Genomic DNA, 24,042 nt, shown 5'->3' on the forward strand with positions numbered 1-24,042 from the left:
CATTTCGCTGGAAGCTGGCACTTTGGGAGCCCAGGCAGGGTGTCGAACGCAGCTAGCGTTTAACTCCCTTGAAGTTTAAACAAAACCGAAGCGTCTACATCGGGTCCCCAAAAAGTTCCCAGGTTTCGGTGCCGGCTTTCTGGGCAGCCACAAAGCAAGGCGGCCGCGCCAAGCCTCAAGGCTCTTAGGCCCCCTCTGTCGCCCGCCGCGCTCTCTTCCTATCATCCATGCGTCGCCTAGAACCAGGAGATCAAGACGAGGGTGCGGAAGCCCCTCCCGAGCCGGCGGAGGAGGCAGCGGCCGCTCCCCCCGCACCCCACCCTGAGCAGGCGGCGCGCGTGCGCGCGGGGAGGAGGAGTGGGGGGGGGGGGGCGGGGGCGCGCCGGGCGGGCATGCGCGCGGGTGCGCGCCCAGGCGCCTCAGTTCAGGGGCGCCCAGGGAGTATCCGCCATATGCCGCGGCGGCTCCTATGTGCGCCGGCAGCCTCCCCGGCGCGGAGCCGCGGTCCCCCCACGGCCTCCTCCCCGCCGCCAGCCCGCACCTAACGCTTCAATGGGAAGTTCCCACTTACTAAACAAGGGCTTGCCTCTAGGTAACGAGCTGAACCCCCGCTTCGCCGCCGCGCCGGCCTGCTCGCCGCGCTGGGGACCGGTGCTGAAGGGGGGGTGGGGTGAGAGGACGGGGAGGAAAGGGGGGAGTGTGAGGGGGGGGGGGTGTGTGTGTGCGATCGGCCCCCGCCGCCAGCACCGCGCTTTGTGTGCCCGTCACCGCCGCTCCCGGCCCCTCCGGGCAGCCACCACCCCCACCCCCGGGGTGCTGGCGGGGAACGGGGCTTCCCCCCCCCCCAACTTTGCCTGGGTGGCTGCTGGGAGGTTGGAGTACAAAAATAATAAGAAATAGAAATGAAAACTAGAGGTGGGGGGAGGCGCAGCCAGGGGACTGGAGCTCGGCTGCGGGGAAAATAAATCCTTAAATATATTAAGGAAAAAGTCGAAGCGAAAACTGCATCCAGAATATTAATTTGGGATTTTTTTTTTTCCTTCCTTTTTTTCCTTTTTTTTTTTTCTCCTGGTCCTGTTCGCTCTTGGGTTGAGCGGTGCCTTTGGCTTTGAACTGCAGAGAAATGCTGCTAAAGTGCCATGGGGGGGGGGGGGGGGAAGCTGTGCTAATATTTCAATATACAGGAAGTTTAAAAGCTGCATTTTAATGCTGTAAAAAGTACTTAAGGCCTGGCTGTTGAAATGATTTTGCCAAATTTTACCGATGAGTTATGTATCTGAAAGGTAAGGTTCTTCTCTGTAAATATGCATTTCTCTTTTTCCTTCTTATTCAGCATTTGTGTTAGCAAATACGTTTAAGGGTTGCTACTGGCTTTTAAGGTACCATGAATAACATACATACAGGGTGGTGTTACAGATATGCCTGCAGCACTGCTTGGCATAAATTATCATGTTAATATGAAGGTTATTTTTTTTTCCTTCCCGCAGACATAAGGAGACAGAATGTTGGTTCTGTTTATAAACATTATCATTTTCTAAGCAAATGATACCAAAAGAAGGCTACAAAGCAGAACATAAGCCTGTTCACCATGTAGATGTGAGTCAGTCTGCCATGCTGCTTTGTTTTCTTGTAAAAAATTAAATTCAAAAGTCAAGATTTCAGTCACAGTAGCCATCTGGGCAGAATAATGCTAGAAAACACTGTTATCAGCAGTGGTTTTTAAAATTTCACCTGTTGTAACTTAAAATTATTAACAATTTAACATCACCTTGTATTTTAATAACTCTTGTCGTTATCAGGAAGAGTGTTTGCTTTTAGGCCATGATGGAGCAGCTAAAGATAATAATCCCTTTAGCCTCATTGAAAATAATGAGGCCTAATAAATGGAAGGGAATGTGTACTTTTTTCTCAGTGAATTAAAATTCACTCTCGTATTTGCGATGTACGTGCGTGTTTCAGGCACATTGCACCAATTCCTTCTCCTGGGTCTTAGGAGATGTAAATATTCTTATTTAACATTCTAGCCTCTTGGCAAGTAGCGTGATGTCCTTATTAAAATATTTTAAATCTCATTATTTTATCCCGCTAGGAAGGGACCAAGAAAATACTAAGAAAACTAAAATCTATATTTAAATAATTTCAGCTGAAATCCCATTGAGCAGCACTTTAAAAATCTATACCCTTTATAAATAATAAGGGTTCAGAAGCTCATTATGAAGTAGACTGTGCTAGTAGAACGATAATTGTCCAGTGCATCTCTTTGTTCTGTATTCTTATCTCTTTTACCTATTTTTAGCTGTGTTGGTGAAGCAGGCATGTAAAATTAGCAGCCCAAACTGCTAACTTTAGTGTATTTTATAACGTTGATCTCTATTGATCACAAAGGCAGGAAGATTTCATTATGGGAATTCCTTAACGTTTGACAGATAATATCTGCTTTGGTTTACTGTTATGTCAGCCCTCCCAAGAGTAAGGTAGTGACAAAGTATTTTGTCCAGTTGCAATTCACTAGTGTATACGAACAACCCCCTGCCTCCAACCTGCCAGCCTTCCAGTCTGAACAAGAAATGTGTTTATGGAGTGGCTGTAATTCCTAACCAAAAGAAAGAAATTGAGAGAGTTTGCTCATTTTTGTCGTTGTTAATGTAAAATGATAGTTGGGATATGTGAGTGGAGTTTCTGTGCTCACCAACATTGTGTGTATAAATGGGTGCAGTCAGTGGTGTGTTTCCTGTCCTTCTGTAAACACACATACACCTCCAGTCATGTAGATCCTGTCTTTCTCCATCAGGGATGGTGTTGTTTCGTTACTGAATTGGTAAATAAAATAGTAATAATGCTGAGAACTAATTGTGTGAACGACTAATTGCTGTAGTTGTACTCAGTAGAGGAGTTTAGTCAATGAAACTACTATTTTGAAATGGAACTACTACAGTCACCTTTGTGAATTTTTCAGCTCTGTGTTGTCAGATGTAGTTAAGCAGGAGCTGGAGCCACGCAGCTTTTGAGCACCCAGTATGCTGAGTGTAAAAGGTTCATCATCGTAAATATTGTATATGCTGTGATACATTATCATAATGTGGAGTTCCTGATAGCATGACAAAACAAATTACAAGTGCCCTTATGCCTGTCAGTTTGGTTAGCTCTTGACTTACCCTTCTGTATCATAAAGATAAATAGCATCTGTCCTTTGTTAAAAAGGCGGGTTGCTTGAATTTACTAATCTCCCTCTAAGAGTTATTGTTTTATTTACAATGTAAACAGAGTGGTCGCAGTACTTAGCTGAAAGTGTGATCAGAGAGATTAGGATTGGGCTAGCTACTGTGAAGTGTTATCATACAGATACACTAATGCATTTATCAACGTTTTAAGATGTGAAATCAATCTACTGCAGATGGGTGACTGGGCTGAGTAACCCCTTTTGGGGAGAGAATTGACATTAGCCCTAAGTTGTTTACATGAACGACATGAGAGTGAAAAAAAAGAAGAAAAAAAGGTTGTTTTACAAGAAAATAGTTTGAACGGTGGTGTATGGAAAGGCACAGATTTAAATGTCTTTTAAGAAAAGATGCTGAGAAGCAACGTGATCTTTAATTTGCTTGTGTGAATTTAAACACTCGATGGAAAACCAGGCAGATAGTGACTAGAATTGCTTGTTGCCACTTTTTCTGCCCTTGCATGCATTTGTGATAACTGTTTTGTGAAACTTAGCCTGCAGAGGTTGGTTTCTTGTGTGTTGGAGCCTTGCCTTTAAGAGTAATATTTAGGTTTTCACCTCCCAAGCCAGCTGGGAACATTGATGAGGTGATACTCCACAGCATGTGTCAAGCTTTCAAATCCCCTAGCAGTTGGCAGTATAGTAACAGAGCAGCCTCATCTGAGGCTCCCTAACCTTCTGGCCCCATAATTATTTATTTAGTGAGAGAGTAGAGGTGGAGTTACACTTTTAATATGTGTCCTAAAATTTAAGGTGAGGATAAAAGTTGTAGTACAGAGCCCTTTAGCCTTAGTTCCTCTGCCACACGTGCTTTCTCACTCCCAGACACTGCAGCAACAGATTTACAGTTTGGGAAAGCAGAAGTTCCCAGCTGTGTTTTCGGGTCTCTTTCTCTCCTACCGCCTTGAGAGCAAAGATGGTGATTCATTTGAATCTGTGTATTGATCAGGAAAACATAGCAAACATTCATTACAGATAAATCTAAAATTAACATTTCCTGCTGAAATACAACCCTCTGCTCCCTCAGCACTATTCCTCTGGGAAGACTGGAGGAGTACAGCAGCATTTCCAGTTGTGGTGGGCGGTTTAGGATCTCTTGGGCTGTGATTACGAAAGGATGGCTGTGCACTGGAAAAGATCCTCAGCCCATCTCGCTAAACAGTAAATGTGTTTGGAAGTGTTTTGGGAATCTGGCAATATTAAGGCCTGTGCTGTCTGAAACTGGTGTAGGACTTAGGGTGGTGGTATTTCAGAGAGAGAGAAAAGTGGAGTAAGTGTCTCATGCTGTGAAAAAGGGTGCTGCGAGTCCATGGATTAGACCTTTTTTTAGGCACTTGTGGAGGCCCTGTCCTTTGATGCTCAGCTTTGGTTAGAATGACTAAAAACTTCAAATTGTTTTTGAACCCAACCAGAGACCCATCCAGTTCCTTGAGGAATACAAGAGAGTCCCTGGGCTTGTCTAATTTGTGTTCCCTCAGAGCTGCTATCTGCAGCCACGTTGGGGACAGGGAGTATCTGGAGCAGAGCGTGCCTCAGCCGCACCCTTGGCTCTGCTCTGCCAGCTGCCAACACCAGAGCCCAGGGGGCAGCTGGCAGCTTCACCCCCTTAGCTGGCAGAGGGATGGCTACCCAAACCAAGGGTACACTACACATGTGCTCTAAAAGTAAAAAAATAACTTTTAAAAATCTCACAAGGTAAAATTCGAATAAAATCAACCCCAAGCCCCTTTTTCTTGAAGAGTGTCTCTATAACACATGAATAGGTTAATTATTTTGTGATGTGCAAAACATAGCATGCTTATGTATGCTAAAGCAGAGCAAGAATCTAATTTTTGAGGAAGATCATTATAAATTAACTTGTCTCTTTTATGAAATATTTTTGTCATTTCATCCCAAGCATATCACATTCACATTTCCTGTATATTATTCCATTTACTAATTATCCAGTCTGTGTCTAATCAACATAATTGAAAATTGACATTGTTTGATTTTTTTTTTCCCTTTGAACTTGATCTTGCTAATGCTATAGCATGTTTCATTTTGGTATTTATGTTGGATGACCATTGCTCATCTCATTTCATCTCGTTATAACTACCTTTTTCACACGGGGCTGTTGGAGGAACTTCCTTGCAGTTTCCCTGCCACAGTAGTCAGCCAGAAAAGGTTTTCTCCAGAAAGCAGAAAAAGCTGTCCTCAGGGCTGGGGACAGTTGTTCAGAGTAATTCTGAAGTTGGGGTTTCAGTAGAAAGGTTCTTATTTCTCTTGGATATGAAGCCTTTGTAGCTTCAGTATTAAAACATGAGGTCATGTGATTATATAATTTTGCTTTACAAAATTTTAAGGCATATTTTAATAGCTCTGTTTACAGGTCAGTGGATGTCCCTTATCTGCGCCCAAACCACTTCAGAGAGTTGTGTCACCACGGGCAAAGTTACATAAGTCTGAAAGTTGTTCACGCTCTCTGACTCTGTATGGATGCCAGACCTCACCACGTTACCCCTCCTCTCCTTGTAGTCTTTGTAAGAGATCTCTGGTGCCAATTCACAAAAAAGGAAGCAGAGAAAATAATTTTTTTTCTACACTTGAGTCACAATTCCAAACTCCTGCATGCAGTCCAGATTTCTTATGGTTGGATGTGCACTAATGGTCTTCCTGAACAGCCCCAATATTTTTTTGATAGATTCCATCTTTGTGTGTCACACATGGACACGCCCTGTGATAAGAGTCTATCCCAGTGGGCTATGCTGGAAGCATACATTAAATCTCACACTACCATGCAGAACATGACAAGAGTGAAACTGTTTTGCTGCCTTTTAAAGCAATCATTGCTCTTGCCACCTTCTGTGCTGAGTTGACATGTGACCTTCCAAAGTGAGAGCTGCCTGCAGTTGGGAAACCACGACAGGCAGCTCAGTGTTATGCAGGTTTACTGAAATGTGTCTGTTCTTGTGCAAAAGAGATGTAGGCCCTCAGCCACACTGGACAGTCACAACAGAGTCTAATCACAGGTAAAGCAGAAAGTGGTTTAATAAAGCTGAGTTCTAGAAGCAGCAAAGGAGTAGTCCTGCTTTCTGTTTTGCTCTCATTCGAGACTTGGAAAGCCAGGCTGACTGCTGCTGGTGTGGGGGATTGTCCCTCTTTCCCGCACTCCAAACACGATCAGTAGGAATTAGCCCATGGCTGCCTTGTAATGACAGCAGGAATGGCAAATCCAACTCTATCTAAGGCTCTCCCTGCTGCATTCCCATGGAGCTGTATTCCTTTCTTATGACAGGAACATACACTGTGTGCCATAAAGCCCTGTACCCAGCCAAGCAGAGGAGCAGCCCGTGTGCTGTCCTGCATCACTTTTGGTCACTACACTGGGGAGTCAGAACTCAGAAGAAAGCCAGGAGAGAAGCAGCACTGCAGGGGATTTTCGTCATCATCTACTACACATACTTTTTTTTTTTTTTCACTCTGCAGAATGTCACCGTAGCCTCTGGGTGAGTCAGAAGTTGGGAGAATGAGCCAGAAAGGCTCTACACATGGATGTGTGCTCTCCAGTCAGATGGGGCTGATATGCAGGAGGATTTGCAGGAGGGGAGTGCTGCCGCAGGCAGCTGTTAGTCATCCATACAGTCAGTGAGAGGTGCTGCAAGAGGCTGACAGGCAGTAATGTCCTTGCCAGTAGTGCAGATCCCAGTATTCTTCAGTTATAAATGCAGAATTTCTACTTGCTTCTATGGGATTTCTACTTGGATTTTCATTGTGAGCCCTCTGTTTTAACCCTAACTGTTCAAAATTACTGTTGCTTCTTGCATATTTGCAGCGTGGCACGTTCAATACCATAAAGAAAATGTATGGCTTAGCAGAAATGGTGGTGTGGAATAGTTCATCAAAATTCCCAGAGGAGTCAAATTTCATTAGATGGTTGCAGCCAGTTTGTCTCTTGCTGAGTGTGTAGCTTTAGTCTTTGCAGAGTCACGCAGGACAAAAGTGTTTAGCAGAGATAACCACAAGCCAGTCTCCAAACTCTTAAACTGATATTTAAATATTTTTTTCTCTTTAATGTGTTGTACCAGATATGTTAAACTGTTTATTTTCAACCAGATAATGAGTGTTTTCACATTTGTGGTCTACCAACCATCTTAATGCGTGTCTAGTGCTTTACTGAATAGCATTAGTGTGTATCACAACCTTTCTCATGTTGTTGATTTTCCCATTCATATAATCAGCATTACTGAGAAGAGATCTTCAGCATTTTAGTGTTTTATGTGTGCGTCCCCATGCTGACTAGAACTGGCTAGCTGAGTTGTTATCTACATTAATATAATATCTTTTGACCAAGACATATCATTAAGATGCTGGCCAAAGCCACTGCAGCATTTTAATTTTATTTTGTATCCTTACCAAATTCTGCCTGGTGGAATAGTAGCAGCACCTCTAGTTGTGCTCTTTTCCTGGACTGCCTTGAGCCAGGATTACTGTCTTGCATTTCTCCTTCTGGCTTTGGTGTGGAAAGTCCTGCTCATTTTAGTTTGTTTGCACTAGCTTTTGGAATTTAAGGTAACAAAAAAAAAGTGATGTCAATTTTCACTACATCTATACACCAGTTACTTGCATTTAAAGAACCTATTGCCTTTACCCACAATCAAGATTGGTAGTTAATATAGCAGTTACTATTTGTTGATTTTTGTCATATTTTCATTGCTTCTCAGCCCCTGCTGGACTATCAGTCGAAGTCTATTTGAATTGCACTAGTTTGCAGATAGTTCTTAATGTGAAATATTTTCCAGTCCTAAAACTAAAGCAGCTTCTTACATCTGTTCCACTTGAGATGGTGGTCAGGATTTTAGCCACCAAAGCACTACTCATTTGTGAACTTTGAACTCGGTACAAGCAGACAGCAGACTTTATTTTTTATTTTTACAAAGAAAAGCAACATCTAAGAAAATAACCTTTTATCTGTTTTGAGCTGGATATGTTTTAGCCACGCCAGTCTAGATAAAAAGAATGTCTTGCATTTTTTAAAAGCTTGTGGGAGGAGGCTCACAATAGAGACTCCATTGTACTGTTAGTACTGAGCATACAGGAAATCACAAATTAGCTATGACGAGAGTATTGCAGGGGAGTTGTAAGTTTACTTAATTCCCATAGTATTGTATGATTTTGAAAGGGTTTCACAATACATTGCCTTTTGGGTTTGGTTATATATGTTACTTGTATTTGGCAGTCTTCTCTTTGAGACTTTTCCATACCATGTCCTTGTTCAAAAAGTTTCATGGTTTAAATCTTTGAATCCAGATGACTTTCCTTCTTACTGTAAATACAGAGGCTTACAAATACACTTGGTACTTATCTCATGACCACCCTGCAGTCATCTAAAATTCAAATCTAGCATTATGTATTCAGCAGTGAGAACCACCTCCTCAGAGCAAGGAATAAAAAAGGATTTTGAGGAGGAATTTGGAGAACAGCAAGCTGCAGGCACAACTCTTCCTTTCCTAGCAGATTTTGATCCCATGGGATGTTAAGTTACTGAGTTTCCAGTTGATATTGAGGCAAATTGGAGTGGGCTTACAAATCCGTAGGATCCTGGCTGTATCCTATATGCTAAGCCAAAGTTACTACAGGATACCCCTCTTCCTAAAATTTTGGTCAAAGATTGGTTTGGCTTATTCCCTATAGTTGAGCAACAAGTTCTGTCACTTGGTTGAAAGAACTAGGATTATGAGGACTTCCCAAATCATGGATGTAATTATCTTATTCTCTAAATAAAGAAAGCACAAAACAGTGTTACTTTGAGCTGGTAGCGTAGAACCTGAAATACTGTGAATATTATAATTTTGTATTCATTATAACTTTGCTAACATCTTCTCTCTGGTGTTGTTTTTAAACCTGTGAAATTTTGCAAGTGATTTTTCTGAGCTTTGTAGCTTTGTTTTTTAAAAAAATATGTAGAAAAAAAAATCTGTTAGCAAATACATAGAAATTATTTTTTATATACCCGCAAAGAGTAAAAGAAAAAAATCAAACTGCTTAAGAAGTTGAAAATAAAGTTTGGGGTTTTTTTACTGTCTTTAGACTACTATCTTATGGAAGGATGAATTTTTCAAAGTGTAGTTTCTATGAGTCTAGAAGCTGTTGGAATGCCCTAAAGAGCCTTGGCAAGTGGGGTTTTTTTGTGCAGGAAGAAAAAGGACCTAAAAAATAATCTAATTATCTCTCAGATTTTCAAAGAGAATTAGTGAAGATTAGTTTTCATTTCAGAAGGCTAATTCCAAAAAAGAACATTAAAAAGTGATTATTTTTATAAATAGTAAATAACCTTGTCTGTTATATTCAAGATTTCTTTGATCACAAAAGTGCATAGCGAAATAAGCAGGCCATGAATAAGCCATATGATACCTGGGAAATTGCTCACATTTAATTAAGTACAATTTTAAATTAAGTTTGTGAAGCTAGTGCAAGCTTGTGTGAGTGTAAACTAGGTTTATTTCACATTTTCATTAAGGTATTTAGGAATCAGTGAAACCAAATCAAAATGTGGTTCTTAGCAACAATTTTGTTGGGCAAAATTGTTTACAGGAATACTGAGGCATAAATAGAATGTTGTGAGAGATTGGTACCTCTCTCTAAAAGGAGCTTCCCTGAAGCATCTGTGTTAGGCCATGTCCTATGTGAGACCTAAGCTTGAAGTCCTCTTTTTATATTTTAAAAAAATTGTTATTATAATTATACAAGGAGTTTCTAATTACTAAAAGTCTTGGCTAGCTTCTGAAGTAAAGTGAAGTGCAGGGTAGTGACTTTCAGAACCAACTTGGTCTAATTATTGACAGAATTGGAAGAGAGAAGGGAGCAAAGACAGCAGTGCTTGCAAGTGTCCTAAGTGGCAGTGGAATGGCCCAGATGAGCTTGGTTGTCTTGTCCTTGCAAATAGCCTCAGGAGTGGCCTGAGATAATTGACTTTGTTTTTCTGTGCCTAATCCCACCGTGTGTTCAGTGAGGTAGGAGGGTGCTCTGGGATCTGCTGGGAGTGGCATTAAGTTAAATTCTGTTGTTGATGGTGCTCTGAGTAGGTCCTCGGTGGATCTTGGTTGCATTTTGTTCTGTCCCAGGGAAATGGTTTGGGAGGTGGTGTGCTTTCACTGGTAAACAGAATTAAGGTAAATGCACTTAATGGAAAGACAGCCTGCAGCTTTACTGAACACATTGCTCTGCAAAACATTATGCTGTGGTGATACCTTACCTTTTTAAATTAAAAATGTACTTTCCACCATTAGAGCCCTTCCTCTTTAAACATTAAAAAAAAAAAAAAAAAGCAAAAAAACAACTCCCTCTTGTGTATTTGAATCGGGAAGTTGTATTTCACTGATGAGCTTGACAGGACACACACAGAAACAAACCAGGAAAGTGCTGCAGCTCCATGTGCTGAGCACTGAAATGTGGGGATGTTATGCTAGCACTGAGTACTCTTGCTCCTGCTGAGTTACAAAGGCTTGGAGATGTGATTGCAAGTTATTTTTACTTAACAGTTGAACTTTGGAAGAGAGCTTTATAAGGGGTAATCTTTTCAGTTTGGGTTTGCATGTTGCATGATTATTAAAAACGTCAGGATGAGTACTGTTAAGTAAAGGCAGCTACTTGAAATGCCAGCTGGGAAAGAGCAAGAAAATGCCTTCTGTTTAAAAGAAAAGAGGAATTCTTGCTTGGTTTTTTGGGGTCTTCTCCAGGCAACACAATTGCTGTGCTTGGCTCTCTCCTGTGTTGCGGTTTCTGTTGTGGGGTTCATTCAGATACCAGATGCACAGCAAGGTGCTTTTCTCTCTTGTTAATTGTGTAACAGAATTCAGGCTTCAGAAGGCATCTTTGCCACATGGGGCTAGATCTGCATCTCAACATCAGGCAGCACTGCTGAAATAGGGATGGCACTTCCTGTGGTTCCTACTCACATTGTCCAGTAAGTGCTCTTACAGTCATTGCAAATGTTTGTGCTATTCTGGAAATGCTCTGGCTTTCTCAAAAGCTGTCGTGGTTTATGAAATATGATATTGTCAGCTTGGTTTGGATGCGAGATCCCTTGATTCATTCTTTAGCAGAGTAGTTTGATCATCTTTTTACACCCATCTTATATGGACCTAGCTCAAGGCCTGTTAATTTATACTTAAGTTGGAATATTGGAAAATGTGGAGTATTCTTCAGTCTATGAAAACTTTAAAATGGTGTTTTTTTCTGCCAATAGTTGGAAGTCAGCCAGGTGAAAGTTAACATTCCCACAATACCTTTTCTGTGGGATAATGGGCAAGTTCAGGGCAGCATTCTTTCTCCCATTTATGTAAACAGACTGGGCTGGCCAAGGCTATGGGAGAAGTGTTGCTGAACATGAAATTGTTGCTGTTTGCTTTCCCAGTTGTTGCTCTGTTGAGGATAATTTTTTTATTTCATTATTGTTCTCCTGTTTATGTTTAAATAACATCAAATCTGCTCTGTTACCTCCAGGGTCTTGCCTAAGGCAGTGCTGGATGAAAAAAAAAGTGCACTCTACAGATGATTTTGTACATGGTAGTGAGACTATGTAGCTATTACAAAACTAACTTTCAGAAGCTTCCAAAAAGTGGAAAGGTGTTGGTAAAACAGTAGTCTCTGACAATAGATGAAAAGGGATGAAGGTCTGAGAAGCTGAACTGACCTTTTATCTTACTCAGCTTTGCCACTGCTAGTCCTTCCAAAACAGCAGGAATAAATTGCCAGGGAAGTGTGGATACTGTCTGCTGTGTTGCAGACAGTAACAGTAGGGGTGATTTTTATGATATTAAAGCTTGATAGGAATTTATTAAAATACGTTTTTCCCTGTCAGAATTCATATCTTTATACTGTCAGAGTTGCTGAACAGTTTACATACTGCAAAGGTTATTGTGGACTTGGCATATTTTATCAATTAGGAATATTTAGTGTGTCTGAAGTCTTTCTGTAGACTTCTTACTTTTTTTTTTTTTTTTTTTTTTTTTCCTGTGAGGATCTGAAACAGGAATTTAGTGTATACTGCCTCAGAGTAATAGTTTGTCCTTGAAGAACTCTTTAGAAATCATGGCCTTTCTACCAAGATGAATTACCATTTTTCAGCCTCTATAAAATCTCCAGTAGCAATAAGCCAGCCTTAGGTAAAGATTGGGGAAAAGTAGTCAGAAACTACTGAAGGATTTCAGAGATGCTAATTGTTTACTCTTCAGTTTTCTTGGGATGCAGTACAAACACTGTTCTTGTTAAAAGATGATCTCAGTAACTTCAGCTTTTCATCTTAGGTCTTTTCTACCAGAATATATTTTTTGCTTTTAAATGGCAAAGCTTCTCTTAGAAGATGTATGGTTTTTTGCTATCAGTGCTTGTTTAGAAGGGCAGCAAGTAACTGTCACATCTAACAGATCAGTTCTTAGTGAATTCTGAATATACAGAGGAAAAAAGTCTGGTGAAACCCATACTCTTTATTGTTCTCTGGTTAGGTCAAGACAAAGCCATATAATTGCTCCCTTTCATCCACTAAGGTCTCTATGCAGACAAGCTAGTAAATGAATCTAAAAATTATTTTATGTAAACCTGTCATTTTTTAGTTCAGTGTGTAGGCCTACTGTCACATAAGCTGCATGTTCACATAAATACAAACTTGGTAGTATGAGCACAAACACTTGTATCTGTTCTATGCTTGGTTAAAATAAGTAGGTTTTTTCCACATTCGTATGCATATTTGTGGACCTTATATACTGTGGTTTTCTGTAGGAACTTCTAACTTATTTTTTTGCTGCATTACAGAAAGAGGTGACATCTTTTTACAACTGTAAAGTTGCAGCTGCTCGTGCATGTACACAATTTTAGTGACATCAGATATCTGTGTGCACATCATGGGAGCTGCTTCTGTGCAGATGGGTGTCTGCCCATTCCTAATGCATTTGTTTAGTAGCTAACACTCCAGCAGCAGTGCCTCACTCTGCTGAGTGATTGCAGAACCCCAGAACAACTCAGTAGGGATAAGGAACAAAGCAAGACTTTCTTAGATAAAGAAAAGAAAATCTAATGAAGGATGTGCACTGAGTAGTAACTTGTGCTTTTGTGTCAGCCAACTGTGAAACCTCTGTAAGAATTGCTACTGTTGTGCTAGTGTTCCCTCCTTCTTAATAGAGGTGTTCTGAATCCTGTGTTTTCTTGTTGACGAGAGAATGACAGCTCTTAGAAGAACTGTAATGAGGAAGTGCTGGTAGCTGTGTACTGTTCATGTCTGAAATTGCAGCCTTTGTTGTGTTCTTTGTTAGGCTGGTAAAATAGTTGGGTATGGTCAGGATCTTGATTTCCAGCACTTCTGCTTTCTTTTTATTTTCTTATTTTGTAGGTTACTCTTTTTTTTTTTTTATTTTTGTTGAATTATGTGTATTTCTGTGATCAGTTGGCATGGAAACATGGCTGCTTTATAGGCTGGCTGCTTTTAGCATTAATTTGCAGGTACTTGTTTTTGAATGTGAAAATGGAAACCATTTACGTTCTTCATCATTCCCCATCATTAATGCTGGTGTGCTTTCCAATGCAATGTAAATTATCTTTTCTTCTGTCTTAGAGGGCAAAATGTACTCTTTTTAAAGTGGAAGAAACAAATACACTGTTGCATCATGTGCACTGTATTAAGAAGAAAGTACTTGGTATAAAAATTATTTTTATACATGTGACTGGACAGAATCAGTGAAGCAAAGCCTTAGTTTAAGCCCAGAAAGCATGTAACCCTTTTCATCTTTTCATTACAATAACGTTGCGCCACTCCATTCCTCTTCTTACTAATGTAGATGTTTGTTATTTTTTTTAATGTTTGAGAGTACTGTTTTCTTGTAGATGTTTGATTTCACTTGGCAAAGGTTATAAGGTTGCTTTTATCAGTACTGACAAAAGTGAGGGAATACTTTAATTGATCTTTTGTGACTTCAGTTAGTGGAGTTTGCAGCTTCTTAAATACCTGAATGCTGACAAAAGTGAACTTGCAGACTTTTTCTAACTACTGTAGTTACATGTGGTTACCATCATTCATGGTATGATGCAGAGTGTGTGGGGAACAAGTAGAACTAGGACATGTCTTCATCGTGACCAGTAGTTAGACTCTTAGTGTCCACATTTATAGAAGCACAGTCAAAAGCAGGTTCACATACTATTTTAAGTATAGAGAGCTAAATATTTAAGACCTGTTATAAGCAGATGCAGACTGTCTGCTTTCAGTGTAGTTGCTTTGAAGTTCTTCAGGATGAGATTTAATCTCACTTTAATTTCTGATAGCTACAGACTGTTGTCTGAAGAGCTGTATAGAGACTGGATAGACAGAATAAAAATGGGTTTTGAATTAATGTACTTTGGCTCATACTTCTCCATCCCATTCCAGACTTCAAACACTTTGTTTCAGTAACCATTTCATAGGGAGCATGCAAAGCAAGCAAATTCAATTGATACTGCTCGTAACTGTTTTACATATTTAATAAACCATCAGTTCATCTGGCCTGTTGGCTGTATTGCAGCACTGCTTTCTCTTAATTCTCAAAGTTAAATACATGCAGTTCAATTTAAGAACATAAATCTATGCAGGGTTTGACAAATTTCAATAAAAGAACTACAGATCTGCAGATTAGGAATACTTTGTTCATGTTACTAGTCCTGTTTTATGAATTTCATGGTATTACTCAGCAACCATATGGCTCATTCCCTCTGGACAGTTAAGAAAAATAGAAAACAAAACAAACAAACCCCTATAGCTGTAAATCCCACATTTTCACATTTAATATTTTCTTAAAATAACTTAAGTGGGAAAAGGAGTAGTTTGCTTCATTGCAAACCCTGCTACTGAGACAGTTTGGAGTTTTCTTCTAGCTAGATGCGAGTGATTTTCTCTGAGGTTAAGAAAGGGCTTAGTACAGAAGATGAGGGCTTTTTGTCTTTTCAGCAGTTAACAGATCAGATTTTTACAAACCGTGACGCAGCTGTGAAAAGAAGGGAGGTTGTGCTGCTTCCTGTGTGACAGGATCTCATCGAATGCACAAAATAAAACCAATTCTCCTCCCTCCCCTTCCCCTGTTACCAGAGAAGAGTGAAAAATAAATGGGTCCCACCCTTTTATCATCTTGATGTACTTGTCAGAGTAACTGGAGAAAAGATGCATTCTGTGGCTGTTGTAAAATGAGGAGTTTGTTTGTTTGTTTGTTTTTCTCTCCCCCTGCTTCCCTGAAGTAGGCACTTCTTGTCCAGGAAAGGCAGCAGTGAGAACCATGCTCTGGGGGGTGGGGAGGGTTGGACAGACTACAGAACACAATTAATTGACTTAATCCCCATTCTGAATGGGGTCAGGGCAATCCCAAGCATAAATACAGGCTGGGTAGAGGAAGGGTTAAGAGCATCCCTGGAGGGGCTTTTAGTTGATGAGAAGCTTGGTGTGAGCCTGCAGCCCAAAAAGCCAACCACATCCTGGGCTGCATGAAGTGTGATCAGCAGGTTGAGGGAGGTGATTCTGCCCCTTTACACTGGTCTTGTGAGACCCTGTCTGGAGTCTTGTGTCCAGTTCTGGAGCACAACACAGAAAGGAGATGGAGGTGTTGGAGCTAGTTCAGGGGGAGAGCCATGAAGATGGTAAGAGGATTGGAGCACTTCTTGTGTGGAGACAGGCTGAGAGAATTAAGGTTGTTCAGTCTGGAGAAGAGAAGGCTCTGGGCGGACGTTATAGTGGCTTTCCAGTCTCTTAAGGGGCCTGTAGGAAACTTGGGGAGGGACTTGTTACCAGATCATGGAGTAATAGGACAAGGGATAATGGTTTTAAATTGGCAGAAGGTAGGTTTACATTAGGTTTTAAGAAGAAACTCACATGGAGTGGTGAGGCACTGACACAGGTTGCCCAGGAAGCTGTGGATGCCCCATGCCTGGAAGCATTCAGACTAGTTTGGATGGGGCTTGGATCAGCCTCATCTGGTGGGATATGTCCCTGCTCATGCAAGAGGGTTGGAACTGGATAGTGCTTAAGGTCTCTTCCAACCCAAACTGTTCTGTGATTGTTGTCATGATTCATGTCCTCAAGCACTGACAACTTGTTAGTTCTGATGCAGCCATTTATGCAGTTTTCAGTAACTCCATTCATTTTGCAAGCCACTTGCCCTCTGTGAGATTGTTGTAGGCATTGTATGAAGTCAGAAAACAATAAAATCAGTTGTCTGCGAGGTAATGTAGTAGAAAGTGACTTAATGGTATTTTGTTAAGAAATATATATGTTTCAACTTGCTGCAAGGTAGTCGTATTCACTAGCATACAAAACTCAGAAAACATTTCTGATTAAAATACAGGTGGGAAGCCTGGAATCAGTAGTATTAACGTGTATTAAGAATTGTTTCATAATACATTGTGGTGGTGTAGACTTCCTAAGGACAAAGCATTTTAATGGATGTGAATAGACCTTTTACAAGTTAAAGATTGTTAAACTCCAGAGCTAAAAGAAACATTGTAAATCATAGTGAAAAATGCAAATATCGGTCATTTTAAAACACTTCTGACTTTTCACCATTTCAGTGGAAACAACTTAGTGTTCAAAAGCCTGCTCTAAACCCCTTTAGTACGTGCTATATGTAGGAAGAGGTATTTTGCTTCACTCAAGTCATGGGAATAACTCCTGATTATAACTGTTTTTCAGTAGAGCTTTAGCTGTGATACTGGGACCACGGCCTTTGTAATTGAAGCTCAAAACTCTCCTTGAAGAAAAGCTCAGTAGAACAGCTCTCTAACATCATAGTTTTATTACATTATGATTAAATGTAACATAATAATAATATAAACCTAGCTTTTGCCTTAAACTGCCTGTTTTATTTGGCACATTGTCTGTTTTTATTGGCCCATTCTCAGTGAGCTTGTCATTTTTTTGTACATCCTGTTTGGTTACCTTGAAAATGAACATCTTTACAGAAAAAGCTGTTTATTTAAGCTTGGTTTGCTTGCAGAGGGCCCTGGATGGGAGATGCAGGACTGAGTTTGATTTTCTCATTTTTTTACAACAAAACTCTTTTCTAGCTTGTAATTATCAACTGTTTTCTTAGTATTGACAGAGAACAGCAGAGGTTGTGCTGTGGGAGGAACTGAAAAGGGAGAGAAGAAAAAGAACTTCAAGGAGCCCTTTGCACTGGATAAGCGTTGGTCAGAGTTGCTTTGATTTTTGGAAGAACATAGTGGAGTGTAACTTAAGAGGGAGTTTATTATCCTCATTTACCAGAAGTCTTAATTCTGTGTTGGACTGGCTCTTTTAAAACACTAGTTGTAAAAGTCTGGGACACATATATATATGTGTGTGTGTGTGTGGTTTTAAAAAGTGTTTTAGCTATGTATCTCAGAGGAACTTTCTTCTCCCTCCTTCCCATCCCTAAATGAGGGAGTTATAGTAGTCTTTTTTTTCCACTCTAAGTGTTGCTGACACATACAGCACTGTGATAATTCAGCTGAGAGAATGGTGAATCACAATAGATACTTTTCCAAAATAATTTAATAAAAAATAATTTACACAAAAGAAAATTTCTTTTACAAAGAAATTTCTTTTACATTTTCTTTACAAAGAAAATGGAGAGGTCAGTGTTCAATATGTAAAACACTTCCATGCTGTTATTTTTAGTGTCACTCCAGTGTGTTGTGCTGACCTCAAAAAAAAATCAAGGTGGTGAAACTGATTTGTTATCCGAGGCCCCACACTTATTTATCCTCAGAGTTTTTGATAACAAAAATAAAGAGTGCCTCAGGTAGCAGTTTAACGTTCTTGGTCAAAGTACAGGTGTACTGGGAGAGAAATTGCTTTTAATGTTTGGGATCAGAATAAAGGAGGCCTTTGTTGTTGGCTCGTGTTATTGGGTTTCTTTCTCTGAAAAGCATCCTGTACAACATCTAAAAATAGGAGAATAGAACCACAGAGAGTAACCATTAGTACCAGCTGCATTCAGAAATTATGTTCTGGAATAAATCCTTGGCAGTGTCTTTAAAACATAATATGAAATTTATACTGCAAAGTGTTTGTATTGACAATGCTCAAAAGTCGTATTTTTTTTCTCAAAGCATTCTAACCACTCAGGCAAGGGCTTAAAACAAGGTAAAAAACCTGCCAAAATACCTCCAAACCTTCTGAAATAAAATAACTTGCTAGATAAGAAACATTATTAGAGGAGAGAAAAATACTTTTTTTTTTTTCCTTGTTCAAATATAGTATTTTACAGGACACCAAGTGTCATTCCTTGTCTGTGGCTGCCCAGCTTTTATCGATATCATAGCCATGGTGCCAGTTCCAATAATACGATTTTAAAAAGAAAAAGTAATGCTTGTGTGTTTCTTTATATTGAATACTTGGGTAAAGGAGCCACTGATGTATTTCACTTCAAATGGCATTGTGGCCCTGTTTCACCAGCCTGTCCTAGACTTGTGTTCTGTATTCTAAATATTGTCCTCAAAATCTTCAGGACTGCTTCTTCCGTGGAAAGTGTTTTAGTAAGTCTTGGCATGATCTATATTGTTACTGGAATGGCTCAGGGAGTTAATCATTCTGCTCCTATTACAATGTTAAAGCAGATTGTTTTTCCAGTTCCTGTCAGCAGGGCTTTTCTGCTTCTTTTTTTTTTTTTTCCCTCTCCTTTCTTAAAGTCACACCCACCAGCCTATAAAGTTTAAGGGCTGAAATACAAGCTGCTGTATTTTAAAAAAGAGTTTGGGTGTGTGTTAAGGTGGGTTCCACCCTGGTTGCCATTAGCAGCCTACTCCATGGTCGCTGTCCTGGGGGAAGAAGCAGTGGATGTTTATCCTAATGTATCCCCAGCACACGGGGTGCTGTGGGAATGCCTCTGATGTTAGCTGGATTTCTGCACTAAATTCTTGTATGTTAGAGCCACTGCTTCATCAATAACTGGAAAATCCATGTCCATAGGTAGTTATGGGCAAACAGGGCTGCTGGAGTGTCCTAATTCCCAAGTTCTGTGATTCTTAATTTGTAGGTACTGTCCTGAGCTTCACTGCAGTGGTTCCTGTTGGTTATCAGGCCCCATAAAACTTGTGGGATAAGTAACAAAAGTTGGCGGGCATAGTTAGAATTTCTCTGAAGTTGGGATTAATGGGAATGTGCTCAGCTAGGGCAGCACCACCATTGCTGATTTATTTATTTCTCCCTCCCTTTCCTGTGCTTATTACTTAATAAAGCTTAAAATACTTGAAACGCTGAACTTTTTACTGTGGACAGGCCCTGAAAAGCTGTGTATGCAGAGAAAGATCAGTCCTTTAAAATGTTTTGGCTTTCTTGGGAGTTAGCTTTCATGTATCTGTTACTTGAAAGCAGTGTTTGTGAGGGGGGGGTTGTGTATTTTTATTGCTGATACTTATTTTATTACTTGATATAATTGTTATTGAATATTATAATTTGGTTTACTTTTCAAAGGATGATGGAAAAAACATTTTACAGAAATACATTACACTATTATTGCTTGTTCATTTGACATTAAATAGGTGTGATTCATATTGTCTCCAGTCTTATTTTGAAATGTATTAGTGAATAGCAGACATATCTGTATAGCATGCTCCAAATTTGTAATTTGAGTAATTTTTTGACAGATGTGCAATAGTTGCAGTTTTCATGTTTGTGTTTGAAGTACATTTGTAGCAATAGAAAATGTTGCCAGATGATTTTGTTTCCCCTTAGCAGAACTTTCCTTCTGATCATCCGCTTCCCATATGTCCCTCATGGGACCTTTGTTTTTTGTACCAAGACAAGCATTTAGGGTTTTGTGTGCATACTGACAGATGTTAGACAAATAACAGCAAAATTATGAGATGTTTAAAAAAGACTGGTTAGGGATCACTAGTTGAAAACAGAACAGAAACCCAGATTGTCACAGTCATCAGACCGGTATCTGGGAATCTGTTTACTTGCTATGTGAACATGGAGAAATAATGAGGAATTGTGAGTCTCAGATTCCAGTGGTGGCAAGAAAATGTGTGATTTTTCCAAATAGAAACCATTGGCTTATTTTGTTTCAATTGCACTGAAAGGAAAAATTAAGTAAGATGGTTGCCTCGAAATAATCCATGTTCAGGCCTTGGTATTGTGTGTTGTAGCAATTCTTGGATGCCCACTCCCATTCTCACAGGTGGTAAATTAAGGATGTAATGTATACCTAAATCTAAGTGCCATGGAATTGGATAGATGATGTATTTGTGGTTGTGGTTATAGACTTTGTGTATGGGAATGAGCTGTGAATATCCTGGAGAGTGGCTGGGTGTATTTCAGTCTTTGCAAGAGGATATAAGTGGGTGTGACTGCTTTGCACATCATTGGGTCAACACAGTGCCGGAAACTACTTTTATTTTTCTTGGTCTCTTGCAAATGAAAAAGAAAAGAAGGAACATGACTTGTTTTCACTAAGTCCGGGTAAATAAAAAGCATAGAGTGCCATAGTATTCATCAGCTGTGCTCTTCCAGTAAAGTTCAGCTTTAACCTCTGAGCCCTATGGACTTCAATAGATAATGCACGTACACTTTAAAGGAAGCTATGCTTAGTTTTCTCTTGCATTAATATCATGAAGTCCAGATCTGATTCCTTAGCAAGTGAATTTGGGATTGGTCCTACTAATTTCAATATGATTTGTAGCATGTTACTAAAATCTCATGGAATGTAGTTAAAAACATTGAGTGAGAAAAAAATGAAATTTAATCTGTTAAGTAAATCAGGCTTCTGAGTGCAGCTGTCAACTTTTTTTATATGGCCCTTGTTGATGTTTATTTAAAAATGTTCTCCTCTCTGCCCCTCCCAATCCCACATCCCAAATCATGGGAGATTTGCATCCTGGTCATACCAAAAGTGGTGACAAAAGGGGTTGGCTCTGATTCTGGTGGAATCAGGAGATTTTTGTGTTGCATATTCAGCATCTAAATATGCTGAATATCAAAATGCTGAATGTTGGTAAGCTTTGTTTTTTCCTTGCATCTTTTTTACTGATCTGTGTGCCTGCATTGTACTTTGAAGTTTATTTCTACTTGATTGCTTTTAGAGTTTTGCTCTGCCTTGAGTCTAAATGTCACTTGAGGTCGTGGTGCCCAAACCTATGAGACTAGCAAAACAAATCCAAAATTTAAAAATGTATGATGTGTTGGGAACCTTAAAATATGTTCTTCAAGCAAGGCATTTCTAGGAATTTTAGTAGTGCATTTTGGCAAATCTGATTGATAACAGCTTCTGTGTTCATGTTTGGAGCGGGATGGTTTTTGTGTGTTTTGACAACACATTCTTTACTTGAATTATTATTAGCATTTACTTTTAAGAAAAGCAAATTTTTTTTTGAGAGCATGTGGTAAATAATTGACAGCTCTGACCAAATCTACAGCCTAGGTAAGAACATAAATGAATGGTAAATGCCACAGGGGACTGCTCTCATATTACATTTCTTGATTGTAAATGAGCTGAATGGTCAACCTGCAATTGTTGGATCTTGGTAAATATTGATTTTTCAGTAGTTCACATTTAGTTAAAAACTTAAATCCCTTTGATTACAAAGGAGTTTTGCAGGACAAATACTCTTAAAAGGACATTGTCAAGGGAGTTTTGTTACTTATTTAATCTTTACACCTGTAAGAATCCCTGGAAATGTGAAAATGAAAACTCCTTTGCAGTGCTGCCCTGCTCCATTTCATGTGCGTGCTTGGTTTGCTCCTTATAGGGTTACTGATAAGTGTTGTGCTTTCTGGCATTGATGTGTTTTTCAGAAAAAAGAATTGAAGCATTTGTTTTGAAAAAAGAAAAACACATTTAAAGAGTTACATGGAGTTTGCAAACAGATTTAAGAAAATGAAAGGTAGGTCAAATTTTGGGCCTACAAACCTGACAATGTCCTTTACTTTTAACATGTATGCCTTACTTGAAAGACTCCTGATCTGAATGATGTTATACTCATCAGTAGCAGGAAAAATATACCAATTTAATTTTTTATCATCATTAATAGCTTTACCTGGTTGTATTTTGGTATGTTTCCTGATGCCAGCAAATGGTGACAGCCTGCTTTGAGTTCTCTGTGCAGTGTGATCACCTTAAGTTACTGTCAGTTTGTAACATAAAAGCTTGTTCTATGAAAGCTTAAATTATAACAGCCTAAAGTGTGTTAGGGAGAGCTTTCTTATCCTCCAGTTTTGAGTATGTAGAATAGTATTGGCTTCAATTTTTCCCCTCTCCCCTTGACTGAGATACCCAGTGGTGCACCTTTGTTTCAGGAGTGACAGGAGGTGCAGGTAGTGGGGTGCAGGGAGGAAACTAGGTAGATCTTTTTTTTCTTTCAAGCTCAAAAAAGTACACCTCATGCTAAGGTCAGTCTGGTAATCTGTAAGTCCCCATGCTGCCAGAGATGTGGAGGTAATAATTCATGAGTTGTCCTCAAGTTTTGGTTATGAAGCAGAATGATAAATTCATTAATCCTCTGGTTTGAGAGTGTCACAATCACTTGAAATGCCTGTGCATGGGGCTGGCCTCCTGTTGGGTTCTGCAGCTGAAAGCTGCTCTTTAAGTTTCTAAGATTTTTTTTTTTTCTTGCCTAAAAGCTGAACCAGAATATGGTTTTCTGAATTGTTTTCTAAGAGCAGGTAGTCCAGATGGCAGCTGTGAAAAGGCACTCCTCTGATAGGTGTGTGGTGAATAGCTGCTGTATACAGGCGACTGCCCTGTCTGTTCTTGCACATTTAGACCTGGTATTCTTTTAAAAAAATTCCATCAGTCCCTGGCTCTGTAGCTGTTACTGGGGCAGGAGGTTCACCACCATATAGGGGGGATGGACACAATGGATGGACAGTGGGGGAGCAAAAAATCCCAAACCAGTAGCTGGATTAGAGCTTTCAGGGGAGTTTTGTTTTTTTTCTTAAATACATTTAGATAACCTTAAGGGCCTGACTTTTACCCAGCATAACCAGGAAGGTCAGAGTTAAGGCTTCTCACACTGTCTTCAGTGCTCACTGGAGTGCTTGGCTCTCCAGGATGGGTCCTATTTGGGGTCACACACACTCCTCAGATTCCTGCTTACTTAGGCAAAATATTTATTGCATGAGTGGTGCTGACTGTTCAGAGATGTCTGCTTACAGTACACCTGCTGTCCTGTGCAAGGTGCTGTGTGTCTGTCTGAACAGTCCCCTGGTTCCCCTGATGTGTTAATGGCTGGTGGCAGCACAGCAGGAGTGGTGGGAAGCCAGCAGGGAAAGGGGGAAGGGTACAGATGCAGTGAGAAGCTTTAACTTTGAATTTCCTGGCTTCTGTGAGCATGAGTCAGACCCTTAATGTTGTTTTAATGTATTTTTTGTGTTTAATTTTTAGTAAAAATTTGAACGCCATCCAGGCTACAGAGGTTGCAGTGGATAAGAAGTTTAAAAGCTTTGGTTCAAGATTACAGGAGGCTGCAAGAAAAATTAAAGACATGGAAATGAGGATGGAATGACAGGCTGCTATTTTGCCTCAGAATACTGAAGATTGTAAAGCATTGAGAAATCGAATTCATGACCCTGGAAATCAAGCTCAGATTAAGAAATGTCAGGTTGGTAGGGGTTCCTGAACACCTCAAGTTAGGATAAACTGAGATTGTTTTCCCGTAATAAAAGTTCTAGGATGTGGGGGTGGATGGTATAATTTGCTTTATCTGTGTTATGTGAAATGCAATACCATATACTTAAATAAGCCATCTAAGTGATTTTTTTTTTTAATTAGTTTTACATTTGTGGACTTGAATATCACTTTTTACCAGTTTAAGCTATTCCTCTCTGGCACCAAGTTGCTTGATTTACTGTTAAATAAGTG

General features: G+C 39.8%; 1 protein-coding gene across 5 annotated transcripts in view; it reads left to right on the forward strand.

The window, feature by feature from the left end:
* Nucleotides 1-362: 362 nt before the first annotated feature.
* CTBP1 (C-terminal binding protein 1) overlaps nt 363-24,042 on the forward strand; it is a 61,271-nt gene continuing 37,591 nt past the window's right edge. The window contains exons 1-3 of one of the 5 annotated variants that reach the window (XM_030450363.1): nt 413-592; nt 21,978-22,066; nt 23,566-23,782. In XM_030450363.1, the coding sequence (XP_030306223.1) occupies nt 23,776-23,782 (7 nt within the window). In that variant the 5' untranslated portion in view covers nt 413-592; nt 21,978-22,066; nt 23,566-23,775. Of the gene's footprint in view, nt 593-21,977; nt 22,067-23,565; nt 23,783-24,042 lie in introns of all 5 variants that reach the window. The other 4 variants (XM_030450364.1, XM_030450362.1, XM_030450361.1 and 1 more) reach the window with 4 other exon arrangements.

This window comes from Calypte anna, chromosome 4B, assembly GCF_003957555.1.
Source record: "Calypte anna isolate BGI_N300 chromosome 4B, bCalAnn1_v1.p, whole genome shotgun sequence".
Lineage (NCBI taxonomy): Eukaryota > Metazoa > Chordata > Aves > Apodiformes > Trochilidae > Calypte > Calypte anna.